This window comes from Cottoperca gobio, chromosome 5 (assembly GCF_900634415.1).
Source record: "Cottoperca gobio chromosome 5, fCotGob3.1, whole genome shotgun sequence".
Taxonomy (NCBI): domain Eukaryota; kingdom Metazoa; phylum Chordata; class Actinopteri; order Perciformes; family Bovichtidae; genus Cottoperca; species Cottoperca gobio.
The window spans coordinates 11,687,767-11,714,396 of NC_041359.1; the positions used below are offsets into that span (position 1 = coordinate 11,687,767).

Below are 26,630 nucleotides of genomic sequence, written 5' to 3' on the forward strand. Positions count from 1 at the left end.
CTCGTTCCTTTTCGCGCACTTTACAGTTTCGACATTTCCAACAGTTCGTGAACGCAGCTTATCTTCTGACTGGTTAGCAGCATGGAACGAAAAGGTAACGTTGTTGTAACTTACTCCAAAATGCTATTTACACATAGTACTTGAAACACACACACACGTTCCTTAAGGACATTTCTCTGACAAATTAATCCTTACAATGATTTTAACAAATGTAACAAGCCGCATAACATTTGATGGAAAGTAAAAGTGGACCATGCGCTCTGCTGTGTGTATGTGAACAGTATGCTAGCTCTAACGTAAGCTATCAGACTAACGTTAGCATCTTATCCGTGAACCTCAAAATATTTATCAAGGATAGAGTAAAAAATAAGCCAGTGTCACCAAAGCGATTCACTCATTTACCAGGCCATGTCATAATAATGGATCAAACCTGTGTGATATTCGCAGTGAAAAAGCACCAATTTAACTGTTAGCAGCTAACTTGAAATGCCTGGCAACACACCGCCAAGGCCGGTTTAGTTAACGTTAGCTTTAAGAGAGGCGTTTACTCCAGCTAAGTAGCCTGCTAGCTACTCAGAGTTGTAACTACGAGTTGTTTTTTACACCTGCAGCCCGGAACACATCGGGTATTCGTTCTCTAAAATCACAAAATAGCCATACTAGCTGTGAGAGACAACACATTGTCGTGTTTTAAAAAACACCGAGGTGTTACGTATTTGTGTTATACCTAAATGTTTCCTTTTACTTTTTAGTACTCGCAATGCAAGCAAGGAAGAAGAGGACAAAGCCCAGGAAACCTGGTAAAAAGTGAGTTGAAAAACCTGCTTGTTTTCATATCACAGTTTACTCTCCCTGTTCCGCAATCTCAAAGCAGAAGGTTTACTCATGAGACATTCTGAGTTGCATTTTATCCTTGGCTGTAAACGTGGTAACGTTTCAATTATTTGCAAACATTTAATTTGTTAATATGGAGTTGTCCTACTGCGTCATGTAGCCAAATAGGCTCTATAACTCTTATGCAGATGTTGGTGTGGGTTGTGAAGACAGCTATAGGGGAATGCAGCATCGCAATGTAATCTGCAACTTTGTGACTTGCAACCCCTTTAATAAAATATTGACTGCACAAAAGTACAACAATGACTTTGACATCGAATTACTCAAGTAGTAGTAGTTGAAAGCATGATCATGCCAAAATAAATTAAATGAGCAGTTATTGATGACATTTCTATGGTGGTCGTGTTTATACATTTTTTAAAGGTGAATGTTTATTGAGATTTTGTAAGTATTGTGTATGTTACATTATGACATTTTACAATCAGAAAGATAACAAAACACAAATAAATGAAAAACAGAAACAAATGATGTTAAAAGTGTCTTTCCATTATCGAAGAAGGGTGTATACAAATCCAGTATCTTGAAATTTAAAACCAGTTAGTCCATAAGCATTTTCCGCTGTGTCATAAATCCTCCATTTACTAACAAAAACATTTTCTAAGCTGAAAGGTCATTCTTTCCATAGTATAAATCTCCCTTTCTAATTTCTAGCTGTTGTTCTATAGTGGGATCAATAATATCTTGTTTAAATATCTATCATTATTAGTGCCATAATCATGTATATTTCCACCTTTTGCATTCTTTAGGTATTGCATATCCCCCAAAATACCTTTTGTGTTTATTTATTTGTGGACACTTGCTATACCATTGCTCTTATTGGTGTTTGAATGTTACCTCAGGCTTAATGTGGTCAGACATATCTCAATTAGCCAGCAGCTTGTAAAACAGAAATTCACAGCAAGAACATTTGTGATTAAAATTTCTTCCACATTTAAATGGAAAAACAAAACACGATTTTTATTTTTTTAGTAACTACATAACTCATATTTTTGTCCTCACCATTCATATCAGTTGTGATTAAATTATTGCCTCCTTAAAAAAAAAAGATGGCTCAACAATTTAAAGTTGACTAAGGGGTTACTGATCTTCAGGGGGCAGCCCTACAGATTTCACTGAGTTATGACTCAGAAAGGAGTCTGGTTTTTGATAATCAGGAGCTAAGGGTCCTTACTTGCCTCCATGAGCTGTGTATCACAGCCGCTGCACCAACTGCTGGCGGGGTTGATAAACGGGACAAATCATTGGGCCAAACTACAAAAACAAACTTCTCGTTGTTTTTAGGACACCAGCATGCACATGTCCTTTTTCCTTTAAACCGTATCTCTGCCCCTCTCCCCTGTTGACAGTGGCGCTGTGAAAGAGTTTCCAGTTGAAAATGCATAATTTCTGTCAATAACCATCAAGCAAGGGGCGAGCATCCAAGCATAAGTCAACTCCTCCCTCTCTCTCTTTCCCTTGCACCCATTATGCTCCTTCCCTCCCGCTCTCTTGTGTCAGTTGCTCTGTTGTGGCCGCCGTGCTGCTGAAAGGACGCAGCAGCCACTGTTCAGTCGAAGAGCCAGGGGAGGGAAGAGCAGAGCTGTTTCCAGACTTAGCTTTAAATTGCCTTTCGTCTTTGCCAAGTTTAGTTCAGTAGTGTAAAATAGCTTCAGCCAAGTGTCCTCTGGGTCATGTGGCTCCTGGACTGGATCTTCTCCATCAATACAGCTGTGGTGAAGCTAGCCAGCGGTCTCGCATGCAAGTGAGTAGTGCAATAAATCTCATGGTTGTATTTGTGCATGAGAGTGAGGAAGCACGTTTGAAGAAAAGAGATGTAAAACTCACACTTTGCTTGTGTCTGTACTGCTTGTTGAATCTGTAATGATGGGCGTAGTAGTGTTTTCTTTTGTGTATGTGTGTGCCAGATGCCAGTTAACACACAGTTTGGGTGATGTATTGATGGGCTGATCCATTTTTCATTAAGGAGCTGATGCTGACTGTTGCTGCTCTATGAGGTACCTGACTACCTGCTCATGTGTTTTGCTTAGTGTTTGTGCAAGAGAGCGAGCATAGGACTGATGATGTCCCTGGTGGATTTGTGCTGCCAGCTTTTGAAAGAGCTTATCGCCCACTCGCGTTTTTCACATTATTTCTGCATTACAATATTTATTTATTTTGCATCACTTAAGACATGAAACCACTTGTTTCTCAAACTTTCTGGGCATCAAATGTAATTTTAGTACTACATGTGCACTCAGGAGACTGAACAGGAATAGCCAGCATTGCAGAGCATTTACCAGCACAAATGCACTCTATTGTATTTTGCTTTTATCTCTCCCTCTTCTCTCACTCCATGACTGCAGTTCATTACATAACCCATCAACTATTTTATCATCTGCTGCCCACTACAGCGCTGTGTCCCTCTATTTCTCTCTCTTGCTCTCTGTCCCCCCTGCAGGTTAACCACTACCCTTTTTCCCCATCCCGTCACTATATGTGTGCGTTGATTGTGAAGGAGTGGTGTGTCGCTTCAGGCCATGCAGATGTTGGGTTTTCAGCCTTTATGCAGAGAGATTTATTTTTGTACATTAAGAACCTGCAGTGGTTTACCTGGTGCTGTAGTATACAAAGCTGCAGTGTCCTCTCTGTCTCTTTTCTTTTCGTATGTCATGCTGTTTCCGCTTGGAAGTGAAAAATGCACAATACGTGCATACCATTAGCGGGTGTTGAGGTGTTAAAGTAAAGGTGCTGCAGCACACTCATTTACACGTTGTGTGCATTGCACCCTCAGTACAGTTACCTAGTTCTGCTGTTTCATTCTGCTGCCCAGGCACTTGTCATTGATTTTATCTAGAGGGAGGGGAGGAGAGGAGGACGTACACTTTTTGGCCACACTCTATCCCCAAGAGCTCTTTTCTCCTCTGTGCCCTTGTTTATTTTTGCTCTAGAGATCTGATAGGGCTGGATGGGTGGAAACAATACAACCAGGAGACACTGACACACTCTGTCATGTCTGATGTGTGCACAGGAGAGATGGAGATGTCAAGTGGTTGTGGCTCTGTATTAGCTCTCAGCCCTCATTGGCACAATGTGGCCCATATGCAAATGTGCCCATGCTGCAGTCAAACAGACCATTTATTATGCTCTCTGTGTGTAAGACAGTTTCAGAATTCAGAATTATGGAAATGGTTTGAAGAGGACGATCAGTTTTTTAAAAGCAAAGCATGGACTATGGCATCTTTGTTGTTGGACTGAGTGAGGCGGCAGTTATTATCTTTGTGAAATAGCTCTCTCCTTCACTTAATGTTTTTATTAGTGTCCTTGTACATTGTGTCACTTATACCAGTGTTCATCTTTGAGAGAGACGGAGGGTCTCAGTGCGCTCATTTTTCTATCCATCATCAAAAGAAAATATTCAGATCTCCTTCTGTTAGTTCGTCTGAAGACACTTTAGATTAGGAATTGGCTTGTGTTTTCTGTAAAAAGCAAATATTTTAGTTTAGTTTTAACAGTTTTTTCCCAGCAGAAATTTGATTGGTCATATCAGGAAAACACAGGTGTAACTAATGATGATTAATGATGGCTCAGTTACCAGTAAGTCATTCCAGTGAGGCATTGGGATGTTAAAATTGATTTACTGTTGGAGTAATGTGTGCCGACACCATCTGTTGCTTTTGCATTGTACTGTAATGCAGCTCCTTTGTACTCGGCATCACTCTGTGGCAGATAACACAACTTTTAAAGACGTACGTTATAGTATGGACATGTACAATGATAGATAGCTAGATACTTTATTCATCCCGAGGGAAATTTAGGCATCCAGTAGCTTAAAAGACATTATACATTTATTAACATTACACCCCCCCCCCCCCCCTCCCTCCATTAAAAAGTAAGTACAAATAAAATTTAAAATAAGAGTTTTTTACTAATTTTTACATTTTACAAATGTAAAAATACATCCATCCATCCATCGTCTACCGCTTATCCGGGATCGGGTCGCGGGGGCAGCAGCTCCAGTAAGGAACCCCAATCTTCCCTTCTCCGGGCCACATCCTCCAGCTCCGACTGGGGGATCCTGAGGCGTTCCCAGGCCAGTGAGGAGCTATAATCTCTCCACCGAGTCCTGGGTCTTCCCCGGGGTCTCCTCCCAGCTGGACGTGCCTGGAACACCTCCCTAGGAAGGCGCCCAGGTGGCATCCTTACTAGATGCCCGAACCACCTCAACTGGCTCCTTTCAACGTGAAGGAGCAGCGGCTCTACTCCGAGTCTCTCACGGATGGCTGAGCTTCTCACCCTATCTCTAAGGGAGACGCCAGCCACCCGTCTGAGAAAACCCATTTCGGCCGCTTGTACCCGTGATCTCGTTCTTTCGGTCATGACCCAGCCTTCATGACCATAGGTGAGGGTAGGAACGAAGATCGACCGGTAGATTGAGAGCTTTGCCTTCTGGCTCAGCTCTCTTTTCGTCACAACGGTGCGGTAAAGTGACTGTAATACCGCCCCCGCTGCTCCGATTCTCCGGCCAATCTCTCGCTCCATTGTCCCCTCACTCGCAAACAAGACCCCGAGGTACTTGAACTCCTTCACTTGGGGTAATGGCTCATTCCCTACCCGGAGTAGGCAATCCACCGGTTTCCTGCTGAGAGCCATGGCCTCAGATTTGGAGATGCTGATCCTCATCCCGACCGCTTCACACTCTGCTGCGAACCGATCCAGTGACTGTTGAAGGTCACAGACCGATGATGCCATAAGGACCACATCATCTGCAAAGAGCAGCGATGAGATCCTCAGGTCACCGAACTGCAACCCCTCTCCTCCACGACTACGCCTCGATATCCTATCCATGAAAATCACGAACAGGATTGGTGATAAAGCGCAGCCCTGGCGGAGGCCAACATTCACGGGAAACGAGTCCGACTTACTGCCGAGTATCCGGACACAACTCTCGCTTTGGGCGTACAGGGATTGGATGGCCCTCAAAAGTGACCCCCTCACCCCATACTCCCGCAGCACCTCCCACAGTATCACCCGGGGGACCCGGTCATACGCCTTCTCCAGATCCACAAAACACATGTAGACCGGATGGGCGTACTCCCAGGCCCCCTCCAGGATCCTTGCGAGAGTGAAGAGTTGGTCCGTTGTTCCACGACCAGGACGGAATCCGCATTGTTCCTCTTCAATCAGAGGTTCGACTACCGGCCGAACCCTCCTTTCCAGTACCTTGGAGTAGACTTTACCAGGGAGGCTGAGAAGTGTGATACCCCTGTAGTTGGCACACACTCTCTAGTCCCCCTTTTTAAATAAGGGAACCACCACCCCGGTCTGCCAACCCCTAGGCACTGTCCCAGACTTCCATGCAATGTTGACGAGGCGTGTCAACCAAGACAGCCCCTCAACACCCAAAGCCTTCAGCATTTCTGGACGGATCTCATCAACCCCTGCAGCTTTGCCACTGTGGAGTTGTTTGACTACCTCAGTGACTTCCATCAGGGAAATTGACGATGATCCCCCATCAGCTTCCAGCTCTGCCTCAACCATAGAGGGCGTGTTAGTCGGATTCAGGAGTTCCTCAAAGTGCTCCTTCCACCGGCCTGATAACCTTCTCAGTTGAAGTCAGCAGGGTCCCACCCTTGCTGTACACAGCTTGGATGGTTCCTCGCTTCCCCCTCCTGAGGTGCCGGATGGTTTTCCAGAAGCACCTTGGTGCCGATCGAAAGTCCTTCTTCATAGCTTCTCCGAACTTCTCCCACACCCGCTGCTTTGCCTCTGACACGGCAGAAGCTGCCGCCCTTCTAGTCCTTCGATACCCTGCAACTGTTTCCGGAGTCCTCCCAGATAACATAACCCGGAAGGACTCCTTCAGTCGGACGGCTTCCCTGACCACCGGGGTCCACCACGGTGTTCGAGGGTTACCGCCCCTTGAGGCACCTAAGACCTCGAGACCACAGCTCATCACCGCAGCTTCAGCAATAGAGGTTTTGAACATCGCCCACTCAGGTTCAATGCCCCCAACCTCCACAGGGATGGCTGAAAAGCTCCGCCGGAGGTGTGAGTTAAAGATCCCCAGGACAGGGGCTTCCTCCAGACGTTCCCAGTTCACCCGCACTACCCGTTTGGGTTTACCAGGTCTGTCCAGAGTCTTCCCCCACCCCTTGATCCAACTCACCACCAGATGGTGATCAGTCGACAGCTCCGCCCCTCTCTTCACCCGAGTGTCCAAAACATGCGGCCTCAGGTCAGATGATACGATTACAAAATCGATCATTGACCTTTGGCCTAGGGTGCTCTGGTACCACGTGCACTTATGAGCATCCTTATGTTCGAACATGGTGTTTGTTATGGCCATTCCATGGCTAGCACAGAAGTCCAACAACAAACGACCGTTCGGGTTTAGATCAGGGAGGCCCTTCCTCCCAATCACGCCTCTCCAGGTGTCTCCATCGTTTCCCACGTGTGCGTTGAAGTCTCCCAGCAAGACTACGGAGTCCCCTACTGGAGCCCCCTGCAGGGCTCCATTCAGGGTCTCCAAGAAGGCCGAATACTCAGAACTGCGGTTTGGGGCATAGGCACAAACAACAGTCAGAGTTTTCCCCCCCATAACCCGAAGGCGTAGGGAGGCGACCCTCTCGTCCACCGGGATAAACTCCAACGTAGCGGCGCTCAGCCGGGGGCTAGTGAGTATCCCCACCCCGGCCCGACGCCTCACACCTTGGGCAACTCCGGAGAAGAATAGAGTCCAACCCCTATCCAGGAGTACAGTTCCAGAGCCAAGACTGTGCGTGGAGGTAAGCCCCACCAGATCCAACTGGTAGCGATCCACCTCCCGCACTAGTTCCGGCTCCTTCCCCCACAGAGAGGTGACGTTCCACGTCCCCAGAGCCAGCCTCTGCTGCCCGGGTCTGGTCCGTCGAGGTCCCTGACCATCACTGCCACCCATGTGACAGCGCACCCGACCCCAGCGGTTTTTCCCATGAGTGGTGGGCCCACAGGATGGATGGATGGGAGGCACCACGTAGCTTCTTCGGGCTGTGCCCGACCGGGCTCCGTGGCAAACCCGGCCACCAAGCGCTCGCTGTCGGGCCCTCCCTCTGGGCCTGGCTCCAGGCGGGGGCCCCGGGCTTCCTCCGGGCAGGGTCTCTCCTTTCCTTTCCCTTTCTTTCATGAAGTCGTTTTTGAACCATTCTTAGTCTGGCCCCTCACCTGAGACCAATTTGCCTTGGGAGACCCTACCAGGAGCACTAGGCTCCAGACAACACAGCTCTCAGGTTCATAGGGACACACAAACCTCTCCACCACGATAAGGTGATGGTTCCCAGAGAGGATGTAAAAATACAGACCGTTACAAATAATTACAAATGTTGGAATCCCCCAGCCATCACTGAGAGGAGTTGTATAGTCTTAGGTCTGTGGAGCATGAATGAATAAATTGGAATAATAAAAATAAACGTAGGATTACAAAGGTAGACAACTTTTGGCATTGCATAAATGTGGACAATGGTTCGGCTTGAACAAATCCTGTAGTTCCCACAGTGCACCAGAGCGTATCTGCACCTGTGCACCAGGTCATTTGGTTCACAGTTGGTGCGTATCTGCAGAAGCTGTGGATGTACAGAACACTCGTATTGGGTGTCCGCAGGTGTTTTTCAGGCAGAGCTCGCAAATTAAATTTGGCTTTTATTTTCTCCGATAAAACTTCATCAATCACCATTTTAGATCTGAAGAGGGATGGCTGCACTGCATTGATTTATTGGTCTATCTTGTGTGCTTTCTTAAATATCCTTGATACAGTTTATTAGATATCTTTCCTTGGACTAAAATGTTGTTTGTACTGATGGCAACCTCACCATCAGGCTCTACAGCTAGCTAGCATAAATGACTAACATACAATTGGTACTTGATCCACACAATGAAGTACCTGGTGTTCGACATGGGCTCTGAACGAGGATGTTTTTATTTAACTATGCAGCTATCAACAACTCTTTTAAAGGCCAAAGATTAATCTTTTTCAAATAAAGCACTACATAAATGAAGGCATGACAGTGATTCAGTTGAGAGGGAGGTCAAACATTTGGGCACATGCCTCTGGTGGTGGGGGCATTTGAGGCGTAATGCGTGTACAACAAATAGTCTGAGTTGCATTGCTGTCTCACTGCAAAAAAAAAAATGATGAGTGAAACATTGTTGGAATGACAGGCTTGGTGAGGGGGGAGGGGGGGGGGGGTGATGGACAGATAGAGGCGAGGAAAGAGGAATGGTGTTGTTTTGGTCAGAAAAGGAGGAGGGGTGAGGGCTGATGTCGTCCCTCACCTGCAATGCAGTGCTGGGCTGCATCACCCAATCATCTCCCAGCTGTCAGTAAAGGGGGCAGGGCCAGCAGCTGACGACAGCCAAGGAGAGTTCTCGGTCAGAGAGAGCGAGAGAGAGAGAGAGAGAGAGAGAGAAAAAAAAAGTGAGCAAGAGTGTCAGCGAGTGTGCTCCAGGACTCAGCCTCAGTGTTCAGCCTGCAGTGGAGCCTCCACGTTTCTCCTCTTCTTTCTCTTCTTCCTCTCCTCTCTGCGCTCGTCTTACACCACTCTTTCCATCCTCTTTCCCTCTTCTCATTCTGTTTTGCCACCCCTTTCCTCTATAATCTCTGCTTTTCAGTTATCAGCACTGATCCTTCTCTCCTCCTCCACTCTACTTTTCACTCTATCCCTCTTCTTCTTTTTGTCCTTTTTTTTTCTCTTCGCAAATGGAGTGAGAAGGTTTTATAACACCTGCACTCTCTCCTGTCCTCCTCCCTCCACGTCCCATGGGAATCCGTGCATCTTGCAGGTAAGAGCAGGCTTTGTGTGTGCGAGTGTGTGCAGGCGTGACAGCCATAGGCAGTTAGATGTCTTGAGACAGCTCCAGATGTTTAGAGTGTTGCAGAAGTCCTTCAAGTATCCTGCGTTTTGTTCGTGTTCACGGTGGTTGTGTGGCCATCTGAGGGCATTGAACGGTCTCTGTCCAACTGTAGATGTACCGCAGTGAGAAAAAGAACTTGAATACACGATCTTGAAAGTCGCTATCATCTGCCGTCTTTTGGCATTAAATGTGATTAGGTTCAAAATAATGGAATTCTTATGTCATGCATATTTGCAAAGTATTTCTCCCTTTTTCTATCATGTAGACATTGTCTCTCTAACCTCCACCATGCTGTCCTTCCGTCTCTTTTTCCACTCTCTACTTACTAAAAACTAGCCTACATTTAGATCTAGTCCTTGTCCTGGGATCAAAGGTCCACGTGTGTCAATTTAACGCAATCCTTCATATTTTCAAGAGATTTTAGTCAACAATAACTCTGAACATTTTAGTCATAGTTATCACGAACCATGAACATTTTCAATCTTCGAAAACACTTTAGAAATTTCTAGATCTTGTTTTGTCTTTTTCATCAAATGATATCTTTGAACATTTTGGTATCTTTTATTCAAGAACAAGTATTTGAATTTCTTTACATATAGCCACCATCCTCTCACATTAGCCAAGCCACTCAAATGTACAGTGTATTCAGTATCTGTTCTGTCAGCGCAGCAGGTGCTGCAAAGAGGAGGTCAGCTGGAAAGCACAATTAAAAAAATAAAAAGCTGCTGATATTCAATGACTTGGATGAACATGATTCTTTGTAAAACTGCTTTTTTTTTTTATGAAAGTCAATGGTCTCATCTTTTTCTTCAGTAACGTGAAGACATTTTGGCAGTTTATCTTTTAGTTTTTAAAAACGTTCACAGTTGTTTGTTAATAGGCCTATTACTGTTATTTCATCGTGTCAACCTCTCATCTTTGGTAAGTATCCATGGAAAGAAGGGTGCTTGCCAAATGTTTTCACAACTTGTGTTAACAAAATTAGCACTATACTGAGGCGCAGTTTAAGCCCACGTTTTCTTATTGTTCATTGTAGTTGTCGCTTCTCTAAAGCTTGTGTGTGTCTGAGTGTTTGAGACGCAGCAAGCAGGGGAGGGAATAGAGAATTGTCTATGACTTTAGGAGCTTTAGGGGTGAGGGATGAGAGGAGACTGACCTTGGCAATGTCTTGATTTATTTGTACGCTGTGTGCATGCGAGTAAATGAATAAATGTAGTGTTATTTATCCACCTTCGCCACATGGTGTGTGGGCTGACACAATCCTTGCAAGTAATTACCGAAATTGCCTAAGCCCCAATCGGAGTAAAGCTGAAGGCAGCACATTTGTCTTTAAATAATTGTAATACAAATGAATGAGAAACACAAAACCTAAAAACATTGAAGCGGTTTTGGTTTCTACTCTTTTAAATACTTCAAAAGTAGTGCGTCCCAAACGTTGTTGGTTGAAAACATTACGAGCAAATTAAAATGTGTGCCCTCTGAAATGACACATAGATGGGTAGAAGCATAATCACAGAATTAATAATAATTTAAATCTTAATTTCTCAGCCTTTTCTGCTTGAAGGGTGTCTCCTACACATGAGCCAGACGGATACATCAGCAGCCGATTATTAAGTTTCAGTACATATATGTTACATTGGCTGCATTTTAATATGTATTACTGTTGATATTGGTGTCTGCATCAAAATAACTCTAATCAAAAAAGAATCCTTACTTTAATACGACTTTCTTGAACTATGAGCTCTTGTCAAATTATTAAAGGACCTAATTTATTAATTAACCTCAGCACCTCTGACTTCAGCTCAACATCGTTAATTGCCTTTTCCCCTCAGGAACGTCAATAAACAGTTGAGCAGGCGGCTGAGCGTGACACAGTTTATAAGCATGCGAAGATGCATCTAAAGTTGTCCTTCTTCTGATACTTAGACTTAAGCCAATGAACTGATTAGCTAGGCATGCTAATCCTAATGGCTTTTAACATGGTTTGCAAACACAACACAAATAAGTACTATCAACCAAAGCACTCAAACAGATGTTTGTTTTGTCTCCACTATCACATTTTAGTAGCAATTTCAGTAAATAATTACAATTAACAGTTAAGAGTTTGTGGCAAAGTCAGACACTTGGACCTGCTTATAGCTTAAGAGATAACGTGACTTGCTTTAATTAGCTGCAAGTCCTCCTCAGTGTTTACTGTTTGACTTAAACTGAAACACCAATTCTAAATGTAGCACACAGGACTGAGGAATCTGTTAGGAAAAATTCAAATATGCAAGATCACTGTGTTTATTTGAAACAGTGTGAAGAAAAATGAAATTGAAGTTTTAATGAAGTAAACATCTGTCTGCACTGCTTGCCGAGAACAAGATGTCTTGGCTCTTCTTACCGCCACAGTGCAGTGAAGCATCATAAGGACTTGTGATCTTCGGTTCTTCAATAAAGAGAGAGAGAGAGATAGAGCAGGATAATAATGCTCTGTGTTGACGCAGGAATGCCCAGATATCCTAGTCTTGTTTACTTAATTCTCTGATCTGTTTTAATTTTGTGTTTGATGTAGGCTTTAGTTTTGTACAGCTGTTTGTGTTCGACAACATTACAAAGCAAGCAACAAACCTTGTCTTTGATGGACAATCCTCCTATATTTTTGGTATTTGGAAGGACTACGATGAATATAAGATGCTCTGGTCCATCTGTCTAAGCCCCTGATTGAATATTGACAAAACATTTGAATGCATTATTGAGTTATTCTTAAAATCAAACTACAGGGGCTCCTGCCAAGTTTCTTAAAATGTGACTGATTTGTTGATGTTTTTCATTGGTGATAGAGACAGTGACGGTGCGGTCTCTTCTTTCAGTACCATGGACAGCATCAAGAGGATAGTTGGTTTAACAGACCAGAAGAGATTCAGTTTGTCCTGAAATATGTTATTAAGTTGTTACTTAACCACTTAGCCGTTCACCCGTTTTCATCCATTTTCAGAGAGGCTTTATCTTGCCCTGTGTTGTTTACAGTCCGCCATGAATGAAGTTGTTACGCAATGCCACGTGTTGTTAGAAAGCTTAGTATCTCGTCTATTTAGTGAGAAAAACTGTTTTGAGATCAAAATCACAACAGCAAGTAAAGTAGGCATCTCACACAAACCAGCAAACTCACTATCAAACCCATAACTTTGAGCCAACTCACCTATGAAGTCTCATCATAATCCTGTAATCAGTAATAATCCAAAACAAACACTCCTGTGTCATTGCCAAAGGTCCAATAGATCGTTTCGAGTAAACATATATCCACCTTGAACATCGTCACATTGATAAAAGCCCATGAACAGCTGTTGCAATCTTTGAAATCAGCTGATCGATGTGTTTATTTCCGCGATGATACTCGCTAAAAACGGCAAGTATCAAGCTATTTGATACTTGCTAACGGGATGCCGAACTCTGACCTTTCCATTGACATCTCATTTGAGCCAATCGGAGCTTCCATAATTTATCTACAGCCATCAAGAGCCAATGAGTGTCAACTTGATAAGGAAGTGCCAGCAGCAGCCCAGTCTCCCGGTGACTCTCGTATCGTGTAGCCCAGGGGTGTTCAAACTACGGCCCGCAGGTCAACTGCGGTCCATGGTCCATTTTTAATTGCCCCACAGCAAATTCTAAAAGTATAATGGAATATGGCCCAGATAGAAACTTGCGCTTGAATGTTTTGTACTTCTTAGTTCTAACACAGAAACACAGTTTTGACTTGTCAGCTAACTTAAAACATCAAGTGTCAGATAAAGCTTGTGCTTTAGATTTATACTGATTGCATGTGATGAGAGCACAGATGCGACAGACACCGCACAGCTGTTCATTTTCTTGCGGGGAGTTGACGATAACCTTTGTGTTACGGAAGAGATGCTTGATCTTACGAGTCTAAAGGCCACAACATAATTCGAGCACGAGGACTTTACCACAGAGAATTTCAAGCTTTCCTGTCTGATGTCGATGCTGAATACGGGGACGCACTCCACCGTTCTGATGTGCGCTGGCTGAGTGGCGGCTCCGTGCTGCAGCGGTTTTACTCCCTGAGATCAGAAACCAATCTGTTTTTGAAAGAGAAGGACCGACCTCTTCATGAGCTGAGAGACCCTCCATGTTTGGCAGACCTGGTATTTTAGTTGATCTTACTGGTCATCTCAACACTGAACAAGAGCCTACTGCGCACCTGAAAGCATTCTGTGTGAAGCTCCGTCTCTTTGAGACACAACTACGCAACTTCAACGCTGCGCATTTCCCCACTCAAATATGTGAGCAAACATTCTCTGTTAACTCTGAACAAAAGCAGATTGAGAACCAAAATGAGCGACAGCATCTCTGTGATGTCCTTCGTATCTCAAACACCAAACGTACTCCTGACCTGCAGCATCCTTCAGTCCAAAGCGCAGCATCACTGCTCCCACTGAGTGCAACGCTGCTCCCATTATAGGAGAGTTAAAACATTTATTACACAGTATTCATGTTAATAAGCTACATTTTTAAATAAATTCAGTCAATTAAAGTTGATAACATTTTCTAACTAACATTAGTTGATGTGTTAACCTCTTATTGTACAGCAGGAGTTTTATTGTGCCATATGTTGAGTACATTCCATCATGCTGGATGTGTTTTTTTTTATTTTTGGAAAGCTTAGAATCTCGTCAATTTAGATTTTGAGATGAAAATCACAACAGCGGTACAATCAGCTCCTCAAACTAGCAAGCATGCTCAAAAAAAAAATAGATATATAGATATATATCCTCTTTTCAGCAATATTTAGAAAAACACTCCCAAGCCATTGCAAAATGTCCACACGTTCTTTTCCGGTAAAAAGATATCCACGTGAACATCGTCACATCGCCCATCGCAGGCTTTAATAACTGACTCAGGTAGAGCGCGTTGTGTTCATAGTTTGTGCAGCTGGATGCCCTCTGGAGTGCTGGTTGTAGTTACATGCTGCACCTTCACCTGCAGGGGCCTCTTGTTTGATTTCCAACTTGAATCCTGTGTGAGATTCTTTTCATGGAAACAAACACGGTCTCTGTTACTCTCCGATGAGCTGTCCCATATGAATAATTTAATAATTAATTCTACTTTGTTCAGATTAACACAACATAACATGTTCATTTAAGCATTGTGCAATCACCATCAGTTATTCAGCAATACAATGAATCTTTAATGATATTCAGTGTTTCCACTACCATTGTGTTGGCGGAGACGGCGCCCTGCCTGAAATTCAAGGTGTTTTTTTTTTCTTTCTCGAATTAAAAAAAGATATAATTTTTTTTATTCACAACTCACTTTTCACATTGACAGGTGCTCTTTTATTAAATAAACTAAACGCTAATGCTATTGATCTAATATATGTGTACTGTCTACTTGTACTGTCTGCGCATTCACATTCTCACCTTCGCTCTGTTTTTCGAAGGGCGGGGCTTCGCAGCTGACACACACACACACACACACACACACACGTGCGCACATACCTACAGAGCGGAAGAAAGGAGAGGGGAGAAGTAAATAGAAACCGCGCCGCGCACGCAATATCCCCCCTCCCCCCAGATGATGCTCCAGCTTTAGTAGGTGGGTTTAGAGAAAAATAAAACGTACATCTCTTTCCTCCCTCTACTTCACACCCATCCACTGAGAATTATTATGTCGTTGACAAGTTCCTTAGCTTTAAAATGTACTTATTCTTGTCACCTCTGTTATAGACACTACCATACTCATCCATGAGGTTTTAAATACATTTGAATTCTACTCCAGAAATATGCTTTAATGTGTTTATCAAATGGAAGTAAATAATTAATGCTTAATAATAGTTCCAAGCAAAAAGGATGTATGTGTATATATATATGTATATATATATGTATATATATGTGTATATATATATATGTGTGTGTGTGTGTATATATATATATATATATATATATATATACACACACACACACATCTGTAGTATATGTGGATTGAATACAGGGACAAATAATATCACAGAAGAATATAAAAAGGAAAGCTCTCTTGTTTCAATCAGGGAGAGGGGTGTCAAAAGGTGTTCTCACTGAGGCCACTTTTCCCCCTTCAAGAATAAGCTGTGATTCTTTTTAACAGCTAAAATGTTAGAGGAGAGCAGAGGCAAGAAAGGATTTATGAGTTGAAAATGACTTTCTCTGCAAGAGCTCTCCATAACACATTATGCAGGTCTCATCCACGTATTTACTGCAATGTTTCAGTGTCGCTTTGTGAGTTCTGACTGTTTTCTACAAATACATTGTCCAGTCAGAGAGAAAATATAGGGACTGACATTTCCTGGTATTTTAAATGATTAAAAGTTTTCTGCACAAAAACACAATTTCTTTTGTGCATAATTATGGAACAAACAGTTTCTGCCTAGACATATTTAATGTAATTACTGGATATTCACTTTTGGGGCATTTAAATAGTCCTGTGACTGATATTAATTGATCTTAATGTCCCGGTGTAATTGACCTGATCTCTCGGGTATCAATGTCGGAGAGTAGTCACTCTCCATAGCCTGAAGAGCTGCTTTTTTTTGTATGACCTTCTTAAAAAAGTCTATTATTGTTGTTGCGTTATTCTGTCCCTTTGTGCTTACATCGCTGTTCTGTCATTAAAGAAATATTAAACGGGCTCCTGATCTTTGCTTGCGTGTACTTTTGGTGGAATAGACCATTCTGAAAGCTTTTTGATGAAATGTCTTGCTTCTGGAAATGACACATTATGGAAACCACGGTCTCAAATGTTAACTCTTTCGCCTCAGTGTCGCACAAATTCTATTTCTGTCAGTGAGCCAATCTGATGTCTTTTACCCCTTTTCCCACTCACTCACCGTCCCTTTGCAATTCCTTCGATTTCTTCTCACCGCCTCTCTCGCTCTCGCTCTCGCTCTCGCTCTCTCTCTCTCGCTCTCGCTCTCTCTCTCGCTCTCAGACCAGAGCCTCATGGTCGGAGAGGCGGCTCTCAGCCGGGCCAGGCAGACTCTCCACTCCCAGAGCAGGACGAGGAGATCCTGGGCTCTGATGACGACGAGCAGGAGGACCCCAATGACTACTGCAGGGGTATGTGCTGTGTATATCCAAGCCAATAAAACATAGTATTAGTATGCAATTACAAAATACTCATTTGGAGTAGACCTAAATGTTTTTGTCATCGTGTGTGTGTGATAATGGTTTTCTCTCAAATCCAATTGCACTCCAGCTTAACTTCATGTAAATACACATACTGTCATACACTTAAACTCAACATGCAATGTATATCTGCATCTTTTATTGGGTCAGGTGGATATCACCATGTGAAGATAGGAGATCTGTTCCACGGGAGATACCATGTGATCCGTAAACTGGGCTGGGGGCACTTTTCCACTGTGTGGCTGGCCTGGGACATCCAGTAAGTTTTCTCTCCTAATTGTGAAATTTAGAGGGTAATGTGCACATTTGCAGAGATCATGAGTGGATTTCACCAAACCACAGCTGCTGCTAAATTGCAACAAAGTGTACCGTCTACATATATTAACACTTCTGGAAAAAGAATAATAATTGTCAGGATCTTGTAACGGTCGCCATGGAGTGCTGCGTGCATGCATAAGTGTGTAACGGTCCGCACAGTGAGGGCCAGGAATTGCATCCATGTAGCTGCCTATATATGTGATATTTATAGATTATACACTTACTTCTGGAACCCTGAACAGCACGTATTGAGTATCATGGTCCTATAATAAATAATGGTTATAGGTTGTAGTAAATGCCTGGTGCCTTTTTTTTAGTTACATTATGTCTGTGTATATTATTCAAAGTTGTATGGATATCTGCACTGAGAGGGTTGATGTTACTGTAATAATACTACTTGATACATATTTCCAAACAAGTCCATGTGGTTGTGATGAGGTAACTGATGTGTGTTTTTCAGGGAGAAGCGCTTTGTGGCCATGAAGGTTGTAAAAAGTGCAGAACATTACACCGAGACGGCCCTGGATGAGATCAAGCTGCTCAAATCTGTAAGGCACACAGTCATCATGACATAAATACTTTCACACTGGCTCATACTCCAGTGATTCCAGCTCTCACAACTTTCACAACCCGGTGTTTGTGTGTGTTTTGCAGGTGAGAAACACAGATCCCAGTGACCCCAGCAGAGAGAAAGTGGTGCAGCTTCTAGACGACTTCAAAATCTCTGGCATGAATGGCACTCGTATCCTTTGTTGAAGAAATGCACTATGTAATTTATTTGATACGTGCTGCACTTTTCCCCACATCTAATCAGACTGGGTGTGAATGATGAATACAGCAATACAAACATTATTATTGTTCACGTTTCCATCAAGTTGCAGGTTTTTGCAATATCTTGTTAATAAGCTGAACTGTGTCCTTATATGGTGCATACTGGCCAGTTGTCTGACTGAATCAGCCAATCGTTAACATTTTACAAGTTTTTCCGCCGCGGTCGTTCTGTGAATAACGGGAACAATGCAATAACAGAAACTTAAATGCTGGGACTCCTTCCATTTTCTCTTCCCTACTGTTGCTGACTCAATGTGACGGCTTGGACATACTGATTACACTAATTCCAGACCAATAGCCATAGCTACTTTAGTGTTGAAAGGCTGCATCACCTCTAGGTAGTCCAGACGTTAGTTTAGCTCATCCTTGTTATAGTGCTTGAAGAATGTATTTGTCTGCATTACTTAAAATAAATAAATAAATTAACATCTCAGTGGAACCAGAATTATTGAGTTTAAATGCAAACCTCAGTGACGAGATACAGTTTGAGTGCCAGTCATTTACCAGTCTCAAGTCTCCAGCAATTTTCACACTCTGCCCTGCTATTCATGGTTTACAGAAGTTCAGCTGACGTTCGACTAGCTGTGTGCTTTGGCACGTCTTTAAGCGTCACAGTCCCCGATTCACCAACACTCGGTCCATCCCTGTCTCTCCCACACCACCCAGTCTACAGCTGTGCACTCAGGCAACATGCCCAGACATCCTCTGGAAACTGAAGTACATTTTTGTAGTTTATACTGAAAGATTGTTCAGTCATGCAAAACCTGGAAATGTGTGTGTGTGTGTGTGTGTGTGTTATTGTAAAGTTTATTGGCTTATGTCCACTGTAGATTAAGAAAACTCAAATTTAAAGTCATCGGAGAAGTCGTGTCCTATTAGTCCTTGACCTTGTACTTCTTCAGATGTGTGCATGGTTTTTGAGGTGTTGGGTTATCACCTACTGAAGTGGATCATCAAGTCGAATTATCAAGGCCTACCCCTACCCTGTGTTAAAAGCATCATACGACAGGTACCGTACAGCTACACCGAAACATTTTGTCTTTAAAATATCATTTATTATTACAGGGAAAATGATCATTTCATGTTTTAGTTTGAGTGCAATGTCAGAACTGTACTATTCACACTCGGGCAAAAAGAAAACAACTGTCTCTGTTGTGAGCTTTTTCACAAAGCGGGAGACGCACCAGTAGTATTTGGCTTATTCAGGTGAAAGATCACAGAGCGCCTGATTGGTCGAGAATGATGTATTCTACTGTTCACAGTGAGCAACATTAACCTCTAACTCTGAACATCCATCATTGTTGACACTTTTCTGCACTGCAGGTTCTGCAGGGTTTAGACTACCTCCACACTAAGTGTAAGATCATCCACACAGACATCAAACCAGAGAACATTCTGCTGACCGTCAACGAGCCCTACATCAAGAAAATGGCTGCTGAAGCTACGCAGTGGCAGAAGACTGGCGCTGCGCCTCCCTCGGGTTCTGCAGGTCACAACCTTTCTTTTCCTCAGCACTCCACTAAGCAACTTTTGTGGTTTGATCAGCATGTTGCTGACAACGAGTTAAGATTTATCAGCAGGTCCAATGTCGTTCACAGTTTGACTGACATGTTAATGACTTAGTGGTTCATAAAATGATGGTGCGCCGTTCTCAATTTAATTGAGAAAAATAATGTAGTAGTTTTAAGATTGAATTATCAAGAGGCGCAAACCTGCAATACATTTGGAATACGAGTGTGTTCCAGCTCCGTGGTATAATCCTCTTGTGTGTGATGTAAGCGTAGAGAAACTTGACATGTGGAAGCTTCTAATAAAAGCGGAGCGCTTAGCAGTGTGTCGGTATGAGTCACCACTAGATTGGTTATGGAAATTAGTGGCTTGCTCAGAGCGCATGACTCCCGCTGAGCAGGGTGCTGCTGAAGTCTATTAGTACAGCTTGGTGTGAATCAACTCAGCCATCCGAACAGAAAACTAATTATAGAGAGGCGGAAGGATATGCCACATATGTCATTCACTAATGTAATCCTCTGATTATTCCTGTTTCCTACAGTGAGTACAGCCCCAGCACCCAAACCAGTAAGTTGTTTTTGTTTAGTTATTTTGTGATCCGAGTGCAAAATACACTTAAATACTCATATTATTCCTCTCCTGATGTTTACTTTCCCCAGATGGCCAAAATGTCAAAGAACAAAAAGAAGAAGATGAAGAAGAAGCAGAGGAAGCAGGCAGAGATGCTGGAGAAGAGGATCCAGGAGATGGAGGGAGGAGCAGCTGAAGGAGAAGAGGAGGATGATGAGGAGACTACAACAGAAGCCACCGAAGATACGACTTCCTCAGCTACCCTCTCTATGTCTGCCACGCTGCAAGACATTGCTAACCATACTGTCACAGGTGAGGATGTCAAGAGAACCGATACTCCGGCACCAAGTCGATGCCAAACTCTCAAAATGTGACGGTGTTCGTTTTTCTACAGTACCGCAGGTAGAGTACCAGATAATACCGTCAGGGCTCGAGACTAACGGCGTCCAATCTCCCCGGGGACGATACAAAATGTGTTGGGGACGCAGTAAACTCACTATTGGCGTGTTGAAATCGCAAGAGGAAAGCTAGTTAGTGTTAGCTGTTCCATAGAGTTGCATTATGGTGCGCTCATGCTCTATCAAGTGAAAATGACTATTAGGCGAAGTTGAATTATGACGCTATGAATACAAATATTCTTTTAAAATTTTGTTTTTGCCCAGAAACTTCAATAAATACAGTTGTTTGAAGATGTTTTCACGGCAACAGGGAATTGTGAAAACCAGTATGTAAACGGTAATAAAGGAGTCTGTTGAAGTACATTACATGGGAGGTTTTGTTTTGTTTTGAGATTGGTGGAATTTCGCTGGTATTGGTATCGACTACTACATTTCTAGTATCGTGACAGCCCTAATCACAAGTGAATGAGATGGAGGACAGTGGATATCTGATTTATTGTTTTAGAAAACATCTGTAATGGATGGTATCCAATGGCCTGAGGCACCAGTCAGTAATGGGTCATGTATGGGGATTATCAAGAGTTGAATGACCCACACTGTATTTTTCTACAGAATCGAGTCCTGACGAGCAGCCCCAGCAGATACCGGAGGTAAATGAGCGAAGAGAGAATGCGACCAAGGAGGGGAGCGGGATGGAGGTTAACTGTAACGGCCACGCTTCCACAGCCGAGAGTGATACCAGTCAAGAAGTACAAGGAACCAAACAGTCAACGGAGGAACAGGAGGACCAACAGAATGCAAACCAAGCAGAAAGTAACACAGAGACCCAGGACACGTTAAATAACAAAGAAGAGCATCAGACCTGCAACGGTTCACCCCAGGACCCTGACCTGCAGCAGCTCCCTGCCTCTCTCAGCCCAGACTCTGTCACTGTAGAGCTGAAGGAAGGCGACGAGGAGGAGGAGGAGGAGAAAAAGGAGGAGGAGATGGACACTCAGGGCGAAGAGACCAAAAGAGAGGAGGGAGAAGAAGACAGCCAGGATGGTTGGTTAAACTTTTACCCCCCTTCTTCCAACTGTATGATTATGCAGTATATCATTCGTGCATGTTCTGGTTCCAGCACTTTAATGAAGCATTATGAAGCTTGTATTTCATATCGAGTATTCTGTATTTTTCTGGATATGAAAACACATCAGATGAAAATATTTTGGATGTTTTGTGAACATTTTATTCAACATGGTGTGTGTTGGTGTGTGTAATCACAATACACTGAATCATACAACATGCTTTGTTACTCAATACACAGCATATTATCATACTTCTGATTTCACATTTAACAGCAGGAGATTATCACATGCAATCCCGTATGAACCAGAATCTGCTTTAATATTCGCATTAACACGACCTGCATTACAAGGAGAAGACAAATGTTCACAATCATTTTAACTGGAGTTTCTCAGTAAGCGTGGGCTGCACAGTTTTCAGTAGGAGTACACAGACTGCACCAGACAAATGTTTTGCTGGTGAGGCTAATACATGGATTATCCTGGCACATCAGTAACAACCTCCGCTAACCAATTACCTAGGGGATACTCTGTAATGTAACACACAATGAACCTGCCACTGCAAATGGTAAACTCTCCAGGAGCAGCCTCCACAAAATGCAAATGGTGGGTTGTAAAGGGCTGTCATATTGAATACGATCCTGGTGCAGTTATTAGCATTCTGCCATCTTAGATTTTCTCGGCTGTGTCTAAAATGTTCTGCCATTTTTTCCCCCTGCTTTCCTACCTCATCCTCCTCTGTCCCCGTTCCCCATCTCTTCTCTTTAACAGGAGCGTCAGGCAATATGTTAGTAAACCCCCTGGAGCCTCTTAACGCTGACAAGCTGCAGGTTAAGATCGCTGACCTTGGCAACGCCTGCTGGGTGGTGAGTACAAATTTACATTAGCGCTCTTTATTTGTCATGGAAGGACTCTTAATTGAGCCCTTGAAAGGTTTATCTCTCTTTGAATCTTTGTAAACATTGGCTCAATTATTACTTTGTGCCTCAGCGTTCAGCATTTCTCTCTTACTCTTCTTGCAGAGCAAACATTTCACAGATGACATCCAGACGCGGCAGTATCGCTGTCTCGAAGTGCTAACAGGAGCCGGCTACAGTACACCGGCAGACATCTGGAGCACAGCCTGCATGGTGAGACAGACAATCAAAGACACTGTGTTAATGACATCAATTCATTATAGTACTGCAGGTGCTCCGACTAGAAAGACACACTTTAAAGTCATTTAAACTCTTTAAGCATGTGGAATTTTAATCATTAGCAATTAATTATGCAAGATTCTTATGATGGTTTGCACTTATTGTAAGGACACAAGCGTCAGCCTCATGTAATGTTATATATAAATGTGTCATCAAAACATGTTTATCCTTCAGGCCATAATAAAGCTGTTGAATGCATTTCCTACCCATGAAACATCAGCAAAGCCTTTTTTCTGTTTCGGACCTACAGTCTTCTGATCTTCCTCTTTTATTAACTCATTGCTACTTTTTACAGTGCAGATGGTTATAATGTGTATCATGTCCAAATGCTTGAGCTATGGAAGCCCAGACATGCAAGTGAGAAAGAAAAATCTGGTAATTCTTTTTTTAACGTCTGATCTTTATTGTTTTCTCTCCTGTTTCACAGATGATGATTCTTTTAAGGAATTTTAGAAATGTTTTCACCCGTTCTTAAATTCCTTAAAACAAATTATTATCTGTGAAACAGATTGGAGGGGGGGGGGGGGGGGGGGGGAATAATTTTAGCAAGCTAAAAAAACATTTTAGCAGGTGAAATAATTTTTTGTCAAGATAATTTTGGATCAAGTGTTGGTTGTTGTAATACGCAACAACCAACGCAGCACCACATGTTCTAAATGGAACTCGAAGCATTCATGTTTTCCCAAATGGCTGATTTAGCCCAATTCTTATTAGAAATATCTCTAGCCAAAAGAAAGACATGACCGTAATGTTGCATAACTTGCTAACACACAATATACCTTGTGTTTAAAAATAAAATTCACCTGCCAAATTTTTGTTTTACGTGTTTGTCACCGATGAAAAAACTTCGAAAAATGAATCCTGGCAAAACCTTGTTTTATAAACTTTTTTTATAAATTGTCTACAAACCAAATAAATGGATATTTTTTCTCACTTGCCTCAGGGCTTCTGTAATGAGCCCAGAGAACATTAGAATATGAGATGCAGACAATAAGTGAACCTGATCATCAAAATATTCGTATACAGCAACACTCGAAAGCTTCTGTAAATCTTTCCTGGATAAAGAGTCCACACACACACACACACACACACCATAATTAGTGAAAAACTGGAGAAGGTTGCTGACCTTCAGAATGAACTCAAACTCTAAAAATGTGAAAGGTTGTGACATTGATACAAGGAATCGTGGTCTAGACCTAATTGACTGCACTAATGGATTTAATTAAACCCATCCACCTACTTTTCTTTTGAGTTCATGTGTGTTTGTTTTTACCCTCAGGCCTTCGAGCTCGCCACTGGAGATTATCTGTTTGAGCCCCACTCTGGAGAAGACTACTCCAGAGATGAAGGTCAGTGTCTTCTTCCCCTGAGGCATCTGTCCCCAAAACGTCAGATATCAGCTTTAACTAGAGGGTTACTCCCCATGAGTGTGTATGCCAGCTTCAAATGGAAGTTGTATACTTTATAGTGTAAATTGTACAGAGTCCAGTACTTCCCTTCTGTTTCCCTTGGTGCTTCATCAGCTGCGTTTGTGTGTTTCTCTGCCTCCCTGTAGATCACATAGCGCTCATCATCGAGCTGCTTGGTAAAGTTCCTCGGAAGCTGATCTTGGCTGGCAAATACTCCAAGGAGTTTTTCACCAAGAAAGGTAAACACGCCCGCCCTGCCACCAGCTGTCTGCTGTCGCTGAATCCAGTTCATCCTTAAAATGTGCTCGGGTATTTGGTGCAAAACTCACTGTTTCAGACGGAGCACCTGATGGCTTAAGGGAACAGCCATCTGCTCAGTGTGAGGGCAGAACCTGCTAATTAACTTTAGTGCTGCTATTTCCAGTTTATAGAGGTGGTGCAGTGGATTTATGCCAACCAAAAACACTGTTTCACATTATTTATTTTTAACATCATTTTGCACCCTCTGTAATAGCTATAAGATGTAATACTTTAAAGGCAGAATGAGTAATAGCTATAAGATGTAATACTTTAAAGGCAGAATGAGTAATAGCTATAAGATGTAATACTTTAAAGGCAGAATGAGTAATAGCTATAAGATGTAATACTTTAAAGGCAGAATGAGCAGGATTTTCCTAACAATAAATGTGGGACCTCGTACTAAAAGAATCCCTCTGTCATCACTTCTCAAGACGTTTGTATCTGCAGAGGCTCTGCCCTCTGCCTGTTCAGCAGTGCAATGATTGAAATGTAATATTTTCTCCCAGGGGACCTGCGTCACATCACCAAGCTGAAGCCGTGGGGTTTATTGGACGTGTTGGTAGAAAAGTACGAGTGGTCCAAAGACGAGGCACACACTTTCAGCACCTTCCTGCTGCCCATGCTGGACCTGGTGCCTGAGAGGAGGGCCACCGCGGCCCAGTGCCTCTCCCACGCATGGCTCACTTCATAGAGGCCAGCCGGGCACACCTCCACCTTCCACCTTGTAAAAAGGAAAAATTAGGTTTGAAGATCCTGGGCTTGAAAACATACAGTAAAACAAACACATTCATGTCTGAAAGACCCTGTGACTGCATCGTGCCTGCATCCTCCTGTCATGACTCCCAGATGCTTCCCACACACACACTTTCATGAATACAATAATAAGAGAGACTGCTGCTGAGTCTTTATCCTGTTTTGGATTACACTGGTGATAGAATGAACTCCTGGTTTTCTTCCTATATTTATGGCTTCTTTTTTTTACTGGCTGTAAAGGACTTATCGACCTTGCTCTTGTTGTTGTTTTCCCCCTAGCTCCAGCTCTTTCTCTGCAGCGCATCATTTTCTGCATTTTTAGCTATAGATAGCGAACTGTCAGATTTAAAAGGAGGTTGCACTTGTCTACATACGCACAAGGCAGCAGGATGTTAACAGAAACATAAAGATTGCCATCAAAACCACATACTGTTATCATTTAGGTCATTAATAAGCCAAATCTGTGTTTGTTTTACCAGTCGTCATGTTAGCCGTGCCAGCTTTTACGCCTTTGGCTGTCAAAGTGTGCAAAGTGCTCCGAATTAATAAGTGCGTAATGCTAACAGCCATGATGAGAGACTAGTAACGTTGTTTAGTACTGTTAGTTAGCTTTATGCTAAAACAAACTTTTGTACATTTATAAACATGCAGAACTACATGATTAGAAAGCATACATTTCAAGCTCTGGAGAGAGACTCGTCAGAAATCGCTCTATTTTTCAGGAACACCAAACTGTAATCTCAGATTTTTCAAGTGTTATCTTGTCTTAATAAAACACACTCGGATTCCGTTGCCACTTCGTGCACGAGAGGACATCTTTATCCTGTTTTAAACCCATTACCAGTCGAATGAAATGTGGATTTACGTCCAGCGTGCAGTGCACCAAAGAGTTGGCCTTTAGTCTCCCCCTCTCTGCTCTGTATATTGAAGACCCAAGCTGAAAGGTTTGAACAATTTTTTTTACACTTTTTGGAAATGCCTCGAGGAATGTACAGTTGATTTCCAGTTGTATGAAAACTAAAGCTTTGTTTTAAGTGTTTCCACTGCAAATGGAGGTTTTGGATTTGAAAACGATAGATTGTACTAAATGCTGTAATAATGCTTTGAAACCATTTTACTTCTTTTTCTACAAATTCTCCTCTCCCTATGTCCATGTCTCCGCTCTTCATTTGATTGTTAATTTTTTTCTGTAGGAAATAAAAATAAACTTTTTTCAAAATCAAACTTGATTGTATTTGCCTCATAAATCACTACTTTATGCAGGGATATAAATCCCAAACAAGTCTGTATTAAAACACATAATTAAGCTACTGCATTATCAGGACATCCAGAGGGCAGATGCAGTAGCGTGGGATCGGATTTA

At 42.8% G+C, this 26,630-nt stretch overlaps 1 protein-coding gene across 4 annotated transcripts; it reads left to right on the top strand.

Annotated features, from left to right (window-relative positions):
- srpk1b (SRSF protein kinase 1b) lies at positions 1-26,491 on the top strand. Of its 4 annotated transcripts, none has more exons than XM_029431905.1 (16): positions 1-94; positions 753-807; positions 16,723-16,850; positions 17,070-17,178; positions 17,698-17,785; positions 17,892-17,979; positions 18,971-19,077; positions 19,392-19,557; positions 20,119-20,144; positions 20,237-20,459; positions 21,158-21,589; positions 22,381-22,475; positions 22,632-22,739; positions 24,085-24,154; positions 24,361-24,453; positions 25,021-26,491. In XM_029431905.1, exons 1-16 carry the CDS (start codon positions 82-84, stop codon positions 25,203-25,205), a joined length of 1,986 nt encoding a protein of 661 aa, XP_029287765.1. In that variant the 5' UTR covers positions 1-81; the 3' UTR covers positions 25,206-26,491. The 4 variants fall into 4 exon arrangements, with proteins under 4 accessions (XP_029287765.1, XP_029287766.1, XP_029287767.1 ...); XM_029431906.1 differs by lacking the exon at positions 1-94 and adding an exon at positions 187-296; XM_029431907.1 differs by lacking the exon at positions 1-94 and adding an exon at positions 607-626.
- Positions 26,492-26,630: the final 139 nt, after the last annotated feature.

Bases quoted from the DNA above. Each gene is read 5' to 3' on its own strand.
- srpk1b (XM_029431905.1), top strand. The intron at 17,980-18,970 runs GTATCCTTTGTT...GTACTTCTTCAG, and splicing joins CTCTGGCATGAATGGCACTC to ATGTGTGCATGGTTTTTGAG. The intron at 22,476-22,631 runs GTGAGTACAAAT...CTCTTCTTGCAG, and splicing joins TTGGCAACGCCTGCTGGGTG to AGCAAACATTTCACAGATGA.